Raw genomic sequence first — 20870 nt, forward strand, 5'->3', positions numbered from 1 at the left:
AGGGACAGTTTTCCCCTTAGGGGACATTTGGTAACGTCTGGAGACATTTTTGGTTGTCACAGCTCAAGGGAAGGTGCTACCTGCATTTAGTGAATAAAGGCCAGAGACGCTGCTAAATATCTTGTACTGCACAGGACAGGCCCCACAACGAAGAATCACCTGGTCCCAAATGACAATAGTGCCTCAGTGGAGAGACTTAAAATTAGTCCCCGGCAAACACTGAAACTTCATTTACCACCACTGCCTACCCTACTTATGCTCCAGCAATCCCAGACTGCGGTGAGCTCCACACTCCCATATGGTTTTGTGCTTCTGTGCTTTTGTTCATTCTTTTCCCTCTGCTGAGATCACTCTTCCCACCTTGCTTTTTCTCAGTACCTTTGCTTCATCCTTCAAGATTAAGTTTACATTTCTCTTCTAGGAGTATTGCCCCAAGCTTCCTCCTCTGTGTTCCCATGTCACCCTGGGCATGTGTCTATTGTGTCACTTAACCACGTGATATTGAAATGACCTGTTTCTGTATCTGCCTTCTGTCACTTGACCGTGAACTCATAAAGGGCAGGGACCTTTTTTATTTACCTTTATAATAGTGCCTGAGACAGAGTAGGCACCACAAAGCATTGAACTGAAAGATAACAAATGACAGAGAGAAAGACAATCACTCAACTCCTAATGAGCTTTGACCTTCTCAGGAACAAAACAAAACAAAACAAAAGGTTGAAATCAACCTTTAGGTTGAATCTAACCAGGTAAAGGGGAGGCCAGACTTGGTGAGGAGAGCGTGAAGAAACATGTCCACTCTTCTAGGTGAGGAATCAGACGGCATGGAGGCGAAGCGCAGACATCTGAAAATGGGGGTATTGATAGTTTCTTTCTCAAGTGATTGACCTAAGAATATAAAGGAAGAATCCATGTAAAGAGCCTGATACATAGGAAGCACTCAGTAAACAGTAGCTACTTACATTAAAGGCTCAGATGAGTGGGCCTGTAATCTTACAGATGTTACTGATTAGGACCAGTTCAAAGGAAGGGGCAGCACCTATTTATATTTAAAAATAAGTCAATTTAAAGAAAAATATTAAGTCAATAATAGTGCAAGTGGTGGACAGCTAAGGCAAAATTCATGAAGCTGTTATGTGGACAACTGAAGTCTGGGAAACGGAGCTGAAAAGGAACTATATTGAATGGTAACTGGACTAGGTTCCTTCTAGCGCTAAAGGTTTATGACTTTGAGACCATTTTTCATGTTAATACCATTTGCTATCCCATACTTTGTCCAGGCACTGGGCTCAGTACCTTGCCTCCTTATCACAATTGATCCATGCAATATCTCTGAAAAGTAGATAGACTATCATCAGCTTCTTTTCCTTATTGCAGATGAAGAAATCAGAGACTCATAGACGATACCTCATTTGCCTAGGATTACAACTAGTATGGGAAGGAACCAGCCTTGAAACTGTTAGGGAGAGCCTCAGTTTACAAATTATGGTCTGCGTCTACAGTGTGGGATAACTGAAGAATTTTCTAGTTTAGTCTAATCAAGGGCTCATATTTAGATATTGCTGTTACACATGGATTTTCCCCGATAGGATTCTGTTGCTTTATAAACTACTACTTAGGTCAAAATTAGCTGACTCTTTAAACCAGCCATGGGACTGGCTGACCTGAGGGCCAAGTTGCCTTCAAGGCAGATTTTCAATTAGCAGAGGAAGACATGGTGCTGTCAAGGCTTGACATCCAGACCAAGAGCCCCTTTCTGCTCTGGGTTATTTCTCAGGGAAGGTTGTTGGGAGATGGGCACATTCTACCAGCTGGCGGCTACACCAGTGACCTTTAATGCTAGTTTAGCTTGAATACATTTTGACATTTCAAGCAAATTAATGTATTTTTACAAGGTGGGGCACCGACCACAAATTAGGCCAAATGGTTTCCCTGCAGGCTGGGTTACTGTGCAAAGATTCTCCCACCACCCCCAAAAGAAATGTTTATTTTTCTCCACCTGGACAAATGCCAACAGCCCTCAGGGGTTAACCTTAGTCCCACCTCAGTAGTCTATAATTCTGGGGTCTCTCTGCAGCTAACAGATGCTAATTCTGACAGCCGGAATGAGGCAAAGACTCCAATCCGCATGTTACATTGTGTGTTATGGAAATGCCTTGGTATAAAGCACCAGTTCCTTGAAAAATTACGTGGAAAAGAGAGTATCTACCATGAGAAGCAGATAGAAGGAACTAACAACCTACGAGAGGTGAAGAGGTCCAGTTTCTGAAAAGACAGACCCTAGACTACTAAGTAGCCACACATCTTTCATCTGAGGCGTTTTCAGAGACAAATCAAATGGGAATTAAAGGGATTCTGTGTAGCTCATACAGAAAGTGTCTCAGAAGCACAGAGGCCACTTTAGTCACAGGAAACTGCCAGAGGGTGACTTATTTGATGGAACAGAAAACAAACAGACACAATAGCTGGTGTATTTTTGAGGCAATTTTAAACCTAATAAACATGACACCAGTAGCGTTGACTTAAATCAGCTCGGGCGAGTTGGAGAATTTAACAGCTCGTCTTCCAACTACCAGCCTTTATCTCAGAGGCCGCCTTGACAGCAGAGAGCAGAGTCCAAAACATGGCCTTCTCTGACTTCTGCCAGGTGTGTGCCGTCCCCGGCCTCTGGCCCGGCCTCAGCTCTCAGAGTGGGGATAATTAGAACGTCATTTCTGCCAGCTTTGTTTTTTCTGGGTCACTGACTTCAGACTTGATCAAAATACGAGTGTTGGACTGAAATCAATTGGTTTCCTCTTCCTCAGCCAGCCCCAGCTTATTTCCTGGGGGACCGTGCTCCAGAGGCCCAGCGCACACAGACAGCTTCTGTAGCAGCCCGATGGTGTGTATAGAGGTCCAGAGTGAGGGCTGCGGAGGGGTCCACAGCGCAGGCGCTCCATCTCCCTGCTCTCCCTCTCCGTGGCAGGGCGCTGACATGCAAGGGCCTCAGACAGACGTGCTGAGGAACACATCACAGCAAACTGCTCTGGGAGCTGTTAATGTTTATCCAATGGCCTCAGTTTGAAAGGCTCTGTAGAACGTGCATGACAGAAGCTCAGCTTTATACTCCATTAGCTGTCCAGAGGCATATGGTGCTGACCAGAGAAGGCCAGCCCATGTCGAGGCTGCGGGCATGTAGAGACAGGAGGACAGGTTGAGGCTGCTGGATGTCTGGGAGAGACACTCAGAGACGGGGGACAAAGAGAGCCAAGTGGTACAAGAGGGGAGGTCAAAGACAACCTTTGTCTTCTTTATAACATCACCAGTTGTCCTCCATTAAGAGACAGAATTAGAGGGAAGGGCTTTATCTCAGACCGGCCTTTGTCCACTTCATTACTGAGTGGAAGGCCTCTTCCAACCTGGAAATAGTGGGCCTCAGAATGCGATGACAGCATATATCTTGTTTTCAGACTTTCGGATTCAATGAGAAAAACAAAGCTTTCCTCGGGCTTTCACTTAAGGCAAAAAGAATTGCAGCTACATTACTGTTACTATCTTGGCCAGGAATGGGGCAGACTCTTCTGCCTTTGCCTAGCCATAAGAGAAGAGAAAGAAAGTACAGAATAAGTGAGTGGTGGAGTCGAGAGTGCACGTAACGTAGTTCTCTGAGAAGTGCCCGGTGATAAATAGCAGCTGTCGAGGAGATGGTAGACATTGGGCTGACTCCTGTGTCGAGAAGGGAGCTAGAGTAGATCCGTGTTTGCTTGGCCTGTGTGTCCCAGTGCCCAGCACAGCACTTGGCACCAACACGCCAGACACACACACACACACACACACACACACACACACCCCAGTCCTTTTGCTTCTAACTCCTTAATGTGTCTCAAATCCATCTACTTCTCTCCATCCCCACTGTCGCCAACCTAATTCAGGCCACCATCATCCCTCACCTGGACCACTGCAGGAGCCTCTTAGCTAGCGGCCTGTTTCCCATCTCACCTCCTCCTCCAATATGATCTCAACAGCAGAAAGGGTGATCCCTCTAGAACCCAAATATGATTATGTCACATCCCTACTTAAAGCCATCAGAATAAAACTGGACATGTACATCTCTCCATTACCTGGTGTATTAGTCTGCTGGGGCTACCACAACGAAACACCACAGACCAGGTGGCTTTAACAAGAGAAAGTGATACTCTCATAGTTCTGGAGGTGGGAAGTTCAAGATCAAGGTGTCGGCAGGTTTGGCTTCTCCTGAGATCTCTCTCCTTGGCTTGCAGACGCCCATCCTCTTACTGTGTCCTCACATGGGCTTTTCTCTGTGCATACACATTCCTGGTATTTCCTCCTTCTTATAAGGACCTGAGAGCCCCACCCTTATGACCTCATTTAACCTTTATTACCTCTGTCAAGGCCTCATCTCCAAATACAGTCACATTACAGGTTAGACTTCAGCATATGAATTTAGGGGGGCACAATTCAGTCCTGATACCTAGCCACTGTCTACCTCCTGATTCTCACCGATCACCTCTCCATCACTCAGCCTGTATTAGCCTTACTGGATTGTTTGTAGTATCTGGATGGGCCATACTGTCTCTAATCTCTGAACCTTTACCCATGCTGCTCCCTCTCCCTGGATTGCCCTCAACTCTGCTGCCTGCCATTTCCACCCCATTCCTCTCCTACTGGTCATTGCAGACCCTATTTAGGTACCACCTTCTCTGGAAATACCCTGCCTCCTGACTCCTAGTCTGGGTAAAGAGCTCTCACGTCCTCTCTGCTGCCTCCTTCTCATGACATGGAGAGTAATTGCCTGATGGCTCTCCAAGGGTTCTTGTAGACCATGAGGCATTTGAAGACAGAAGCTGTGTCATTTTGGAGATCTTTTGAATGCCCAAAGCCTAGCACAAGGCTTAGCACAGAGAAGGTGCTCAGCAAACATCCAATGAAAGAACAAACCAACCTGTTTCTTTGCTGAGGAAAGAAGGATGTGGAGTGAACCAGGTCAAGCCACATGAGCAGTGCATTACAACTTAGGATTCCAAATCCCCAGCCGATGAACTGTACCTGAGTACTCCACAAGACAGCTGCTAGGTCTGTGCCAAGGAAAGGTCCTGTCCCCAAAGGTTGCTGATAGAGTAAAATCGGGTTTCTCTAGCACTCTGTTGTCCAGATGCCTCTATGACTTTGCTGTTCCATGCATCTACAGAGCAGTGAGAGAGATTTGCATCTCATAGTGCCACAGAAGCCCTAGAGCAGTGGCCCTCAAACTTTATTGTGCTTCAGAATCACGTGGAGGACTTGTTAAAACGTGGCTGGCTGGGCTCCAACTCCAGAGTTTCTGATTCAATAAGTCTAGGTTGGGGCCTGAGGATTTGCATTTCTAACTGGTTCTCAGGTGATGCTCTTGCTGCTGGTCCAGAGACCACACTCTGAGAAGGATCCTTCCGGAATTATAGCAGAAAATAATTCACATTATGTTGGAAATGGCATAAATGGTAAATGTGTTTACCAGAGCACTTAATCAGCTGTCCTTCCGAACTTTGCGGGATAACACCAACATTGCTGAAATTCATGAGACGGGGAACCAATAAGCCAATTTTTCTTTCAAGGTAAAACGGCCCCGGAAAGATATTGTAACCTAATGGTGTGTGTTCTGTTCTTTTTGCAGGTGCGATTAGAGTGGCCAACAGACCTTGCAGTCAATCCCTTGGACAATTCATTGTACGTCTTGGATAACAACATTGTGCTTCAAATTTCTGAGAACAGGCGAGTGCGGATCATTGCAGGGCGCCCCATTCACTGCCAGGTGCCAGGCATCGATCATTTCTTGGTCAGCAAGGTAGCAATTCACTCCACTCTGGAGTCAGCAAGGGCCATCAGCGTCTCCCACAGCGGGCTGCTCTTCATAGCTGAAACAGACGAGAGGAAAGTAAACCGCATTCAGCAAGTTACCACCAATGGGGAGATCTCCATCATGGCTGGTGCCCCCACTGACTGTGACTGCAAAATTGATCCCAACTGTGACTGTTTTTCAGGTATGACCTTTCTAGCAATTCAGTAGCTCCCCCTCTCTGTTTTCAAAAGAAAAACGTGCATCAGAAAAGTCAAAAAAAGAACAGAAGTATTACTTGTAAACATTGGTGTGAGGCACTGGAGAAAGCAATGGATTGAGGGTGAGATAGCTTAGTATCTTGTCCTTGTTCTGCAGCTGACTCACTGAGTGACCCTAGGAAAGCCATAAAACCCCTTCATGACTCACTTCATCTGCTAAGTAGAGGGACCACGTGTCTCAGTTATATCACCTTGCTGTTTTGAAGATAAACTAGTATAATAAAAGTTTTGGTACTCTAAGAAGTTAAGACCACTCTACAAATGTAAGATCATGATATTATTTGTACTTTGGAGAAAGGGAAGCTAGGTAAAACCTACATTTACTGATTTAGCTAAGGAAAAAATTACTTCCAATAAGTGACTGGTTTCCAGATTAACAATGTGTGCTATTTGAAACCCAAAGGGACTAGAAGCAGACTGCTTTCAGGATACAAGGGCAAAATTAAATCTCACAATGGAGGGTTCTCAGGACATCGGTCTGCTACTTACATTGTTTTTTTTTTTAATCCAAAATTTTCTCCATAACCAATAGTGCCCTTTACTTCAATTGAAATGGGGGGGGGGGAAGAGCCTTTTCTCCAAAACACAGAGTGGATATTCCAGACAGTAAACAGTCCTGTAAATGTCAATAGATGCATTTACTGCTGGTACGTGGACATCCCTCCATGCTGCATGCCGCCCTATTAAACTGCTCATCCACGCCCAAATGGTTCTTTTAACCTTTGCTTTTCCTTGGGACAGAGGAATCAAGAGTGAGCAACTTGGTCAATATGACTTTTGATTGATATTTCCAATGTTTTCCTAGACAACTAGTTTTATAGTTATTTTGCTAATTGATATCTTTCTTTCAAGGCAAAACTGGAATGTTTATTCCAGTTATCAAATTTGATGTTCTGAATGATTGTCGCACTTGCAGACTTAGTGTACTTTGACAATATGACAATGAAAGTTAACAGAAGAAAGGTGTCTGGGCACAGTAGGACTGGAAAGCCCTGAGATAGATGCTATGAGCATGGACAGGCGTAAGTCTCTGGCTAGATTTGGGGTGTCTGTCATCATTTGCTGTTTTTGTATCTTTAGATACAGAAGAGCAGGATTGACGATTTCACAAAATTGGTGTTAACTGAGAGAATTGCATCTCACTGTTCATCTTTAGTGGCACTGACTCAAGAATTGGGAATAATGGGTTTCAAATATCCAGCTGGGGCATGTGGAGAATGTTGGTTCACTGACTGTTCCCTTTAAAATGATTCTTGATGCACAGCGATTTCTGTATATGGTATGTTTGTATAAGTGCTTGTGACCACAACTATTAACATCAGGGTCTTTCTCCCACAGGTGATGGTGGCTATGCCAAAGATGCAAAGATGAAAGCCCCTTCCTCCTTAGCAGTGTCGCCTGATGGTACCCTCTACGTGGCAGACCTTGGGAATGTTCGAATTCGTACCATTAGCAGGAACCAAGCTCACTTGAATGACATGAACCTTTATGAGATTGCATCACCTGCTGATCAGGAACTGTACCAGTTCACTGTCAATGGAACCCACCTGCACACCTTGAACTTGATAACGAGGGACTATGTGTATAATTTCACCTACAATGCCGAAGGCGACTTGGGTGCGATTACCAGCAACAACGGCAATTCTGTGCACATTCGCCGAGACGCAAGCGGGATGCCCCTTTGGCTTGTGGTGCCTGGCGGGCAGGTGTACTGGCTGACCATAAGCAGCAACGGAGTCCTGAAAAGAGTGTCAGCCCAAGGCTACAATCTGGCCTTGATGACCTATCCAGGAAACACGGGGCTTCTGGCTACCAAAAGTAACGAAAATGGGTGGACAACCGTTTATGAGTAAGTTTCTAAGTCTCAACATGGGCTTTGTTAGGTTTGTATTTGCAGTTGTATTACAGTGGGAAAATGACTTAGTAATTGCTGAGTGTTGCATGCTATTTTCTCCTAACAGCCACAATAAAAAAAAAAAAAAGTCAAGGAGAAAATTTTACCCAACTCCTAGGCTTCGAACCCATTTCTCCAGAGCAAGCACTTTTGCAGAGCATAATAATAAACACATAGGCTGAATGAAGAATCAAGCATGGTGCTGCACGAGACAAGAATGAGGCGGAAGTCCATGTGCTCGAGAAATTTACAGCATAGCTGGGAAAACAAGGGAAAATTTCATTTAAATGACAAAACTAGAAAATAGTTCTAAAGTAGCAAAGAAGCAGTGTAGCTTAACTAGTATTTATTGATCGCTGTGGGGTTTAATGAATGAATGAATGTGTGCGCAGCCCGGCCCAGCCCAACTCAGTTTAAGTTGTGAAATGACGTGGGGCAAATGCTGAAACAGGAGAAGCTGCACTCCACTGGCTGCTTCTGGGAAATGTGGAGTCAAAAGCTTCAGTACAGGCCTGCGCCCTCCCCCCAGTTTCCCTGCACAAGGCAAAGACTCCAATACATTTGGGTATTCACAGACCGGGTCTGTGATAACTTTGTTTAACTGGGAATTAACAGAAGGTGTGTCTGATGGCAGGCTACTAGGAGGTGTCCTGTCATGGACATAGAGACCATCGTCCTTGCCTTTTAAGGCTGGACAACGTTATTTGCAAGTCAACCCATTTAGAAAGCTAGTTTGCCAGCGCTCGGCAAGCCTCTTTCCCACGAAGGGAGTTGCTGAATTTTTAACCAGTTTACAGAGTGAAGATAATGCATGGAACTGAACCCAGAGCCTGAAATGGCATTCAAGTTGGGGAACGTGAGAAGCGGAGATACTAAATACGAGGAGTTCCAGGTGTGACTCTTCCGTGAGAATGTAGGGAATATGAAAAGACTGGATCCCACGAAACCCTCCTGAGGAAAGGGACAAAACAGTTGGCCTTCAAGTTTTGGATCATTTCCCAAAGAAATGCCACTTATACAAAAGAGCTGGACAGCTATTTTAGTTTCACTGAGAAAAATGTATTCAGTTTCTGTCGCAGGTCTTCCTCTATTTCTGGAAAAATTTCTCTTACATCTTAATAAAAGTAATAAAAGCTACTGTTCACTGAGGGTTTACTATGTGCTAGGTCCTAGGGTAGGTGATTTACATAAAGTATTTTGTTTGATCTCCAAAATAACAACATGGGATACGTGCTCCTGGTTTGCCTGTTTTATGGATGAGGAAACTGAGGCCCAGCATGGTGAGCTTGTCCTGATTCACACAGATGTCCAGGATTCAAACTGCAACAGTCTGACTCAAGAGCCCACATTTTGAAATATACTACCCTTAAGAAAGATAAAAGTTCTAATGAGAATATCTTTTTTCAAAAATTCATGCAAGATCACACTGCAGCTGAAATTAGACAAATAACTTTTTTTTTTTTTTTCCGTACGCGGGCCTCTCACTGCTGTGGCCTCTCCCATTGCGGAGCACAGGCTCCGGACGCGCAGCCTCAGCGGCCATGGCTCACGGGTCCAGCCGCTCCGCGGCATGTGGGATCTTCCCGGACCGGGGCACGAACCCGTGTCCCCTGCATCGGCAGGCGGACTCTCAACCACTGCGCCACCAGGGAAGCCCGACAAACAACTATTTTGAAAACTAATGGTTAAATTCAGTTAAGCAACAAGAAATGGCAGAATTATTAACTAGTTTTCAAAATAACCAGTTCAACCGTTTACTTATTTACCAATCATCACATTGTACACTTGAAATACATGCAATTTTATTTGTCAATTATACCTCAATAAAACTAGAGAAAAAGCCCCCACAAAATAACCGTTTAACCATTCATTTATTTATTCAACAAATATTTGCTAAGCAGCTAGTATACACCTGGCAGTGTTCTGGTGCTGGGGATATAGCCGTGAACAAGACAGATACAAATCCCTACCTTCATAGCGCTTACATTGTACTGGAGGGAGACAAGTAAAATGCACAGAACTTCAGATGGTGATAAGCTCTGTGGAGGAAATAAAGCAGGGTCAGGGGGAATCAAGATTTGGAGGCAGAAGGGGTTTTTATTTCAGGCTGGGTGGTCAGGGAAGACCTCGCTCAGAAGGTGACATTTGAGTAAAGGCCTGTAGGAGGTGAGGGAGTGAGTCGTGTGGGTATCTGCAGGGGAGGAAGGGCGAAAACATTGCAAGCAGAGTGAACAGCAAGTGCAAAGGCCCTGCAGCAGGAACAAATCTGACATGTTCAAGGAATAGTAAGGCAGCCACTGTGACTGGAGTGGAGTGCACAATCACAGTAGGGAGACAAAATCAACGAAGTGGCCAGGGCCACTTCACATAGGGCTTTGCAGGCCTCTGTAAAGACCTTTTGACTCTGAGTAAAAGGTGAGACCACTGGAGAGCTTCAAGTAAAGGAGTGACAGAATCTGCCTTCCATTTTTAAAGAATCACTCTGTATTGAAAACAGACTGTATGGTGGAAGTAGAGGAACCTAATGGAGGGAGGGGGCTATTGCAATAATCCAGGCAAAATGGTGACTTAGACCAGGGAGTGAGGGCAGTAAGTGATAATATTCTAAATATATTTTGACAATAGAGCTGTCAGGACTGACAGATGGGATGTGGAGTATGAGAAAAAAAAAGGGTCAGAAATAACTCCAAAGTTTTTGGCCTGAGCAAGTGGGTGTTGGACTTTCCATTTACCAGGATGGGGAAGACCAGGCAAGGAGTACATGATACTGGGTGGGAGTTCAGGGTTGGATATGATCAGTTTAGACATCCAAGGGAAAATATCAAGTTGGCAGTTGGATTTATGAGTCTGGAATTGAGGGGAGCGGCTGGAGATGTGAAATTTGGAGATCCAAATTTAGCGTCCACCAGTGTCTTGACTGTGTTTAAAGCCACGAGATCTTCATGGAAAAGTGAGTGTAGTCAAGGAAGAAAAGAGATCTGATGATGGAACCTAGAGCACCCCAACATTGAGTTGAAGATATGAAGAGGAACCAGCAAAAGAGACGGAGAAAGAAAGTCCAGTGAAGTAGGAAGAAAACCAGGAGAGTGGGACGTCCTGGAAGCGAAGTAAAACAAGTGATGCAAGGAGGAAGGAGCGATCAGCCATGTCAAATACTCCTGATAAGTCAAGTAAGATAAGCACGGAGAATGACAGTTCCATCCAACACTGTGGACATCATTGTGTACCTTCACAAGAACAGGTGCTGTGGGCACTGGGGGACAGAAGCTTTAGCAGAGGAGGTTTAAGAGATAATGGATACACACATGTTCATAGCAGTGTTATTCATAATAGCCAAGAGGTGTAGAGGACCGTGTCCATCCAGTCATGAATAACCAAACGAAATGTGGTATAGCCATACAATGCGATATTATCCATCCATGAAAAGGAGTGAAGTTCTGGTACGTGCTACAGCATGGGTGAACCTCAGAGACGTTATGCTACCTGAAAGAAGCCAGACACAAAAGGACAGATATTATATAGTTCCGTTTATATGAGATATCCGGAAAAGGCAAATTCATAGAGACAAAGTATAACAGGTTAGCAGTTGCCAACAGCTAGGGAGAGGAGTGAACGGGGAGTGACTGCCAGTGAGTACGGGGTTTATTTTGGGGGTGATGGAAATGTTCTAGAAATGGTGCTGACGGTTGCACACGTTGTGAATGTACTGAAAGCCACTGAATTGTGTACTGTGTACTTTTAAATGGTGACTTTTATGCTATGTTAATTATATTTCAATAATAATCATCATAATAATAAAGAGAGCAACTGGGAGGAGAGTTTGGGGACAATGAATAAAGAACCCTTCTGAAGTGCACTGCTGTAACGAGCAGAGAAATTGGAGCGGGGGGGGGGGGAACAGGGTAATCAGAAGGAGGTTTTTAAAATGAAAGAAATAATGGTACATTTGTGTGCTGATGAAAATAATCCAATACAGAGGGGAAAACTGATGATGTCAGATAGAGAGCAGAATGTTGTAGTCGGATAGTTTGTGGTCCCGGCGGATACTTACAGCAAGCAGAGCCCAGGCCTGTTACCAGGACTCAGCTGGCAGTGAGAAAAAAGTAGCATCTAACATCATTGTTTTTGGGTAACCAATCTTGAGGCATTAAGAGATGAGAAACACAGGCATTCACGCGGGGGTAATCATGGAATTTTATGGCCACAAGGAGACATCAGAGGTCACTTTACAAATAAGGAAATGGAGGCCTAGAGTAGGGGACTAATTTGCCCATTCATGTTGCTGGTTGGCTGGGTCTAGAGTCAGATCTTTGAGCTTCTAGCCCACTGCTCTTTCCACTACTACCCCACTGCCTTCCAGAAAAAGGAAGAGGATTTGGGATTACAGGAGTGACCATGGGAAGTCTGGGGAGCTAGAAGATTTCTGCTGCAGTAGCAGGACAAGAGGAGTATGAGAGCGCCATGAAAGAGAAAGGGAGGCTGAATATCCATTTCGTCCTTCTCCCACCTTCTCGACTCCAGCCAGTATTATGCGGAAACCCTCTGTGGAGAGAAGGTTCCTCTTCCTCCTGAAGCAGTGCATTCTGTCCCCAACGGAATGCTGTCCCTGTCGGTTCCTGCATGTACATACGGGAATGAGCAACTTCCCAACCTTAAAAATGAAACTAATTCTTCCCAGTCTACTCTGTACAAACTCTGGCTTCTTTCACTTTTATCCTCCAACGCTTTAGCCAGTTCTGAGCACTCCTTCGAGGTTTTCCTTCTCCTTCTGAAGCCAGGGAGCACCGAATCGGACCTACTCTTCCAGTCAGGGTTACAGCCATGCTGAGGTCAGTAGAAGGCGGCCTTGGGCCACTGTTACCAGGCCCTCCTAAAAGAACTTGAGCGTTGCTCAGAGGTGAGAGAGAGGCTGCCTTCTTTGGCCAAAAGGTGACAAATCCTTTGCTAAGGTGGACATCAGATTTCTGTTCTGAGATGAGAAACAGAAAAAGAGAAACAGAAGCAAAATTGTTGGAAGGATGGAAGACTGCTGCATAGAGGTAGCTAAGCCAGTAATCCGTTCAACTTTCGGTTGTCAGCGACAACGCAGGGAGAAATGACACAGATGACCCTGAACAGTGTGGACAGTCCAAATGGGATTTTAAAATGCATCTGGTGCCGTGGTAGTATGTGGGCTTGTCTTGTGTAGTGTGATGTTGTTTAAATAGTTCATTGCTTTCCATAATTCCGTTTGACTCGGACCAGGATCAAAGTTGCACACCCCAAGTATTAGTACTTGATGTGACTGCGCCCAAGTGTCCTGAGTGTCAGGGGAAAAGCTGACCACAGAGAAATGGCTGTCAAAGCAGAACTAGGAACGAGGCAGGGGTTCTGGCCCGAGGGGCTGGCGGGCTCCTAATTGCGATGACCCTGCCCCAGCAGAGGCTGCAAGGATAGCCAGGACACCCTTGCTTGTTTCGCAAGCATTTCCCCGGTAAAGGCTTCTGCTACGCTCAACTGAAAAGGTCCCAGACTGAGGCCAAAGTGTCAGTTTTGTCACTGCTGCCAGTGCAGGCCGAGCTGACAGTTCCTCGGGCCCTTGACCTTTGTGGGAGCACGATCTCTTGATCCCTGGTTTTCTGTGTTCTCTCTATCCCGGGACTTGCCCCCCCCCCCAAGAAAACGCCATTTACTGACAACTTGGAAATGCCCTCACGATAGCTCTAGGTGCCTTCTAGGCTGTTTTACAAATGCTCAGTCTTATGGAAGATGGCTAATGGGAGGTTCTCTCTCCTCCCTGATAAGATTAGCAGAACGGGGGCGGGGAGCGGGGAGGCGGGGCAAGGTACACAAGCCACGTCTCCGGGTGAGATATTTGCCTAAGCAGAGGATGTGATTCCCATGCGGAACTGGTTATGTAAGTGAATAGTCAGTCCAAACACATCGAAGTGTTTCCAGTGCTTTTGAGAATCTCAGAGTAGGGAGAGAGCTAAGGCACCACATGGTCCAGGCCCCTGCCTCTGGGCAGGTGAGGGATTTCATTTAAGCAAGAAGAACGTAGAATTGCCAACAGTTCCTTCAGTACTCCAGAGACAGACTGGACACCTTTGCTCAGTTCCTTCCCCCTGTGCTTTATGCCCTTGGTAAGGATCAGGAATGGGCAGAGAGAACTGTCGTGGCTCATGCTGGGGAGAGAGAACTACCAAAGAGAAAGGGACTGAACAGAAGGAAGAGAGGCTGCTGGCCGAACGAGCTTTCAGAGCCTGGCTGGGAAATGAGCTGCACCTCACAGGACGTCCGTGTAAGCTAAGCCTCCACACCACCTGGGATGGCTCTGTCTATCCTCTCACCACGCTGACTCTCATACCCACCCCTTCCTTCCCATTTCCACTGGCAGATCCTGTTTCTCTCATTCAACAAGTATATGCAGTGAGAGTCTGCTCTGTGCCACACACCGAAAATACAGAGGTGATGAGACACTGTCCTCTCTCTAAAGATGCGAGAGTTTACAGCCTAGGAAGGAAGACTGGTCCCAAGGATAGGCGATCACAACGCATTTCATAAAGGCAAGAGGCCACCATCTTCTCTTACACAAGCTGAGGCGTTAGCCTCCCAACAGGTTTCCCTGCTCCATAGCTTCCCTTCCGAGATTCACTGCCACCAAAGAACTGCTTGAATCATACCGTTCTCCCCCTGAAGAGCTTCCTACGCCTCTCCATTGTCTACTGACTGCATGCTTTCCTCCAGAGCCTGACACCCCAGTTTCCCCGTGCTCTGCTTCCAACGTGCCTCTCCGGCCTCATCTCCCACTCCCCTCCGAGAGGACCTGTGTGCTCCAGCACCATGCTTCCCTCGATGGTCATCCCAGCCACCGGTGTGCCTGCCTTTGGAGTGCCTTCCTCCCGTCCCTAGTCTCTACCTATCAAGGGACTGATCTCCAGCTACCCTCCAGGATTCAAGTACCACCTCCTTCTCTTCTGCTCAGCCTGCCTGGAAGTAACTTCTGCCTCTTCTGAGCTTCTGCAGCTCCTTGTTTACAGAAGTATATGGCAATGTTCTGGCACCAGAGTGGTTTGTGTGCGTATCTTATCTACGCTACTAGACTTTGAAGTTCATTCACCACAGTATCCCCAGTACCTAGCGCAAGACTGATATTTATTGACTGAAGGACGAGTGAAGATAGAAGGGCATTATGGACATGGGCTGAATCATAGGGGTCCACATGAAGTTATTGGTGAAGAAAGGGCAATCCAATATTTCCTAAAGAACGCTTATTAGGTTGGTCAGGTTTCCGGCATGAGAGGGTAAAGAGGGTCTATTTCCTTTAAAAAAAATAAGTAATGAATTTTTCTTCTATAATCTTCAATATTTTCTTAAGAAGAGCAAAGATGGAAGAGCTACTAGTTTTTACCCTGCCCGGTTTAGCTCTGGCTTAAATTGTCCTCAAGGGAAAGGGCAGGCTATCCCTTACGAGAAAATATCAGACCAAATATATTTTTAATAATGTGTAAATATCATCTCCCCTAATATAAACTATATGTTCCTCAAGGACAAGAATGAATTCTGAATTTCCTTTACAAATGTTTCCTTTGATCCACGGGGACACGTGTGTGCGCACGCACACAGTGGAACTCTGTAAAATCAGGGACGGGAAGGGACAAGGTGATGGCAAAGCTCCTCTTCCCAAGCTCACTCCTGATGACCATGAAGGCAACAGTCAATGCCTGATCACACAATTCACCGACCAGAATTTGCAGCCCAGGGTAGGGAGGGGGAGTGGGGGCAGGGCGGTGGAAGTTACAACCCTGTTACGGCCTGAAGGGATCAGTTGCAGCATATTGGCTTGTGTTCTCTGCACCGAAGGATGCAGGCACCAGAGGGAAGCCCACAGAACAGCGTAAGAGATTTTGATTAAACTTGTTTCTTTGACATTCACTCTGGAAACATGCAGTCCCCTGTGATGGAGGGGAAACAACAACAACAACAACAAAAAGAAACCTCAAGCAAGCCATAAGAAATCAAAGGCTTCCTTTATTTCTTATCCAGTTTGGAGCAATCTTTCCAAAGTTGTGGGATCTGCTCTTCCTTTGAACATGACCCCACAGAAGAGACTTGGGCCTGTAGGTTTTGAATGAGCCCAGGAGAGGCACCACACTGCAGACACCACCAAATGCCATTGCTTTGGCTGTGACTAGCAGAATTGGGGCGGGTGAGTGTACTGGGGGGGTAGGGTGCTTTGTTTTTTTGGGTTTTTTCCCTTCAGTTTTACTGAGATATAATCGACATACAGCACTATATAAGTTTAAGGCATGCAGCATAATGACTTGATTTATATATATTGCAAAATGATGATGACAGTAAGTTTAGTGAATGTCCGTCATCTCATATAGATACAAAAAAAAAAGAAGAAAAATATTTTTTCCTTCTGATGAGAACTTTTAGGATTTACTTTCTTAGGAATTTTCATACATACCACACCGCAGTTAACTATTGTCGTGTTGTACATTGCATCCCCAGTACTTATGTAACTTATGACTGGAAGTTTCGACCTTCTGACCACCTCTGTCCCATTCCTCCACCCACCCCCCGCCTCTGGTAACCACAAATCTGATCTCTCTTTCTATGAGTTTTTTGTGTTCGGGTTTTTGGTTTTGTTTTTTTTCAGATTCCACACATAAGTGAGATCATACAGTATTTGTCTTACTCTGTCCGATTTATTTCACTTAGCATAACGCCCTCAAGGTAGAGTGCTTTGTTTATGATAAAGTCAAATGTACACTTTCAGATAAGGAGGCTTATCCAGCCACAGAAAGGAAATCAGACAATACAACTTTCTAGCTCTCTAGTGCCTGGGCAGGACTGTGGGAAATTCTATCTTATCCCCACTGCATTCCCTCTCTCAGCAGACGAGGAGCCAGGCAGCAGCCTCCCAGCTACATCTATCCAGGGAATTACACCACAGGCCACTGCTGAGGTTCATTCAGATTTTTGACCTCTGCTCGTGGATGGCTCAGTTAGCATCTGATCTTGTCATCTTGCCCTGAGAAGTGGGCACGACCACTGCCATCACCTTTCAATGAAATCTTGCTTTCAAACAAGGGGCTATGTGACTGGGAAAGAAAGAAGCTGCCCTGAGCTGGAAAGCCCGTTGGAAACCTGCATGCGTAGCATCTTAGGTCAGATCTCCTGGAGGAATAATGAAGAGTGACCTTGCCAAGTGCTGAGGAAACCCTTCAGAAATCAGGAAAGGGAAACCAATGAGGCAGAGTTGCTGGTGATGGATGTGAAACAGAGAGGAACTGCCTGAGTAGTCCAGGCTGTGGGACCACAGTCTCCATAGTGAGGGGGGCCTGCAGCAGCTCCCTTCTGTCTGCTGCCTGGAAACTCCTCCCTACAGGGAAAAGCAGGTTGGTACCTTGCAAGAATCAAAACTGGATATCGTTTTCCTCTCCTGGAAGGAAGACCAGGCAGACAAAGTCGGAGCTGTGTTAGGTGTTCAGGCCCTTCCATGCCCCTTTCTCATCAGGGGTCTTCTTCTTGCAGCCACAGAGCCCCGAGCAGGCCACAGGCAAACGGGCTGAGCAGGGGGGAGGATTTTGCCATTAACCCCAGGCGCAAACAGCGCCCTTCAGCCTTTCCTCGATAATGAGGCCTTAGCAGCATAGCTGCAACATGCCAATAACCTTTTTGACTGAAATCCATTTAAGCAAAGCGTGCATCCAATTAAACAACTAGGGCTTGCCATATCTATGATGTCAAATGACCTATTTGATTATTTTTATTTGCGTGCCTGACTCTTTTAACTGATAGCATGTGTGTGCAGTGCACACACTCATGTACAAACAGAACTGAACTTGAGATGGCATTGTGTATAGCCTCAAGTTCAGTTTTGTCCTATAAAATAATGTCTAGCCCCTTTTCCCAAGCCTACCAAAGGCTGGTCTAAGTTTTAAAATTTCAGCAGCTATCCAGGCTGAGTTCTTTAAAGCGTAGTGGATTAACACTGAATCACTAGGCCATTTTGCATAATTTTGGTGGGAGAAGGCAGTAGAGCCAGACTCTACCACTGTGTCCAGGCTGTATCCTGCTCACTTTGGGTAAAAAGAATATAATTGTTTAACATTTTAAAAACAAAAAAAGTACTTAACTATTTTGTAATTTGCAACTTGAAAGCAGTAATGGGTTTCCAAGTGCATGTCCTTACTTTTAATGAAGGGTTTATTTTTCATGGTTCTATTGGCAATAAAAGAACAGCTCCACACCAAAAGCCTTCAGGGAGGCAGTTTCCACTTGGAGGACAGTGAGATTGCCAATTCTGATTTTTTAAAAAAAGTCAACTCACAAGACTATATTTCTAGATATAGGTTATCGCCTATTATCCCAGGTAATTATTTGTTTTCGTCTCTTACTCATATAGGCAAATTACAACACATTATGTACTATATTATAAAAAGATTAAAAAATTAAGTGGCACTGAGATCAGGGGGCTCCAGAATGTTTTAATGAACATGTTTCCATTGTCTTCGGTGCTTGGTCATTTTGTTGGAAGAATGATTCATTCATTTCAAATTTGGCAACTTAAAGATCAGCAAACATAATTTTCCTATCACAGTGCAGAATCAGTTTATTAGCCTTCTCAGGCTGGTGGGGGCGGGGCGGGGCGGCGGACAGTCATGCCTCCTTTTTCTTTGTCAACAGCACCCTCTGCTGGTCCTTGTGACCCATCACATCTGATGGGATCGACCCAAATTGCAAACGGAGGGCTCCCTGCAACATTGCACACAGCAGGACATGACTCATAAATCAGTTTTCCACCCTAGTGATTCATTACCAGATATATTTTTTCTGTAAAACAGCACAGCTCAAGGAAGTCATCAAGAATTCAGAAGCAGCAAAAAATACCTTCGTTTGATTAATCATCTCTCTGACCTTTTTCTTCTTATTGAACAAGGTTAATAATACTTGTTATCACTCAAAGTTAAACTGTATTAGCTGCCAAGTGATTTTTATTTTGCAAAAGCCTGTTATCACTGCCAAGAGACTTCAACATTGGGATTGGTTACATTCCTCAGGTATGACCCCGAGGGGCATCTGACCAATGCAACGTTTCCCACTGGAGAGGTCAGCAGCTTCCACAGTGACCTGGAGAAGCTGACAAAAGTGGAGCTAGATACTTCCAACCGCGAAAACGTCCTCATGTCAACCAATTTCACAGCAACTAGTACCATATATATTTTAAAACAAGGTAAGAATATTTCCAACTTCGCCAGACTCTAACAGCATCTCTCTTACTTCTACCATCAAACCTCTGCACACCGTCAATGACTAGAATTCACTTTTGGCTGAGAAGATGACTTCTTCTCCCAATATTCCAGCTATGGAGGCTGAAGCCCAGACAAAGTCACACCTTTCACAAAGTTCCTATAGCAACATTGGGCCACATCCCAGTGGGAGTTATGAGGTTAAATCCCTGCCAAATCTACTCTTCCATCAAGTCATTTCCCAACACGCAGCTGTTTGTAAGGCTCTTTAAGCTCCAATTGGGTTATACTAAAGAAATGAAGTCTGTGTCCCATCTGAGATTAGCATTCTAGAGCAATGATGACATGGGTGAATAAAAAGGATGAATGAGGATACACACCAAGCAGGAATATAAGGGAAATGAGAGAATTAAAAGCTCATTCTGTTCAAAGAGAGGAAAGTAAAGGAATGGAAGGAAAAAGAAGGAAGGGAGAGAGGGAAGGAAGAAAGGAGGGAAGTGAGGAGAGAGAGGGGGAGAAATAGAGGAGTAAACAGGAAGGAAGGGAGGAAGGGAGGGAGGGAGGTGGATTTGGAAAGAATATCTTGGAAGCTGAGGGAGGTGGACACAGAGAAATTGTTTTCTCTCTGCCCAGTCATTAAGGACTCCTTCTATTGTTAGGCTGAGCCACTGTAAAAGGATCGGTGGCGACCTTTGTCAGCGTATCATTTTGTGGAGTCCGGCAACCGTGCTGGTGTCCCCCCGCAGTGATGATACTGAGTTAAACTTCATACTCTGCCCATTCTAGCTCCCAGCATATCAAATGGAGGAGGCCAGTCCACCAAGTCAGAAAGGGAGTTTGTGAGGGAATTCTTTAAAAGTGAGAAAGTTTCTCAAAACAAAAACAGCCTGCAGTATTACACAGGAGTCTTTTATCCAAGAAACAAGACAGCCCAGCTGTGAAAATAACGAGACCCAAATGGACAGAGTGTGTTGGCCTGTCAGAGTGGTTGTCTAGCCCAGAGGACAGTTAGGTCCACGGCACCCCACCTGCTCATCCTTTCCCAACCTTACCTCCTAAAGCTAAACTTGTCTCTCCTCTGCTTCTGTGCTTCCCTTTCTTCCCCCTCTTCCTCCTTTGCTCCTCTGTCTGCAGAAAATACCCAGAGTACCTATCGGGTGAGTCCAGACGGCTCCCTACGTGTCACTTTTGCCAGCGGGATGGAGATCAGCCTCAGCTCAGAGCCCCACATCCTGTCCGGGGCGGTCAACCCCACCCTGGGCAAATGCAACATCTCACTGCCCGGAGAGCACAACGCCAACCTCATCGAGTGGCGGCAGCGGAAGGAGCAGAACAAAGGCAACATTTCCGCTTTTGAAAGAAGGCTGAGGGTAAGGCTCGACCTGATAGAAGCTATAGAATTGGTGTTTTAGTTTTGAAAACGGCAGAGCCTCCCTCTTTGGAAGTCCCATTTCTCCAAAGCTTTTCTAGCTGACTGACTAGCTTATATGATATACTAATTCAAGAGAGGGTGCTAAAGGCTGATAATGGTTCAGTACCCTGAAATGAACATTCTAACAGGAGCTTTCTTTTTATTTATTTATTTATTTATTAAACATCTTTATTGGAGTATAATTGCTTTACTATGGTGTGTTAGTTTCTGC

At 45.3% G+C, this 20870-nt stretch overlaps 1 protein-coding gene across 2 annotated transcripts in view; it reads left to right on the plus strand.

Annotated features, from left to right (window-relative positions):
- The window catches only part of TENM1 (teneurin transmembrane protein 1), an 806315-nt gene that overhangs the window by 753660 nt on the left and 31785 nt on the right, over positions 1 to 20870 (plus strand). For both annotated transcript variants that reach the window (XM_060293028.1, XM_070044740.1), the window contains 4 exons: positions 5651 to 6017; positions 7432 to 7942; positions 19039 to 19211; positions 20362 to 20597. In XM_060293028.1, coding sequence (XP_060149011.1) covers positions 5651 to 6017; positions 7432 to 7942; positions 19039 to 19211; positions 20362 to 20597 — 1287 coding nt within the window. The remainder of the gene's footprint in view (positions 1 to 5650; positions 6018 to 7431; positions 7943 to 19038; positions 19212 to 20361; positions 20598 to 20870) is intronic.

This window comes from Globicephala melas, chromosome X (assembly GCF_963455315.2).
Source record: "Globicephala melas chromosome X, mGloMel1.2, whole genome shotgun sequence".
NCBI classification, from domain to species: domain Eukaryota; kingdom Metazoa; phylum Chordata; class Mammalia; order Artiodactyla; family Delphinidae; genus Globicephala; species Globicephala melas.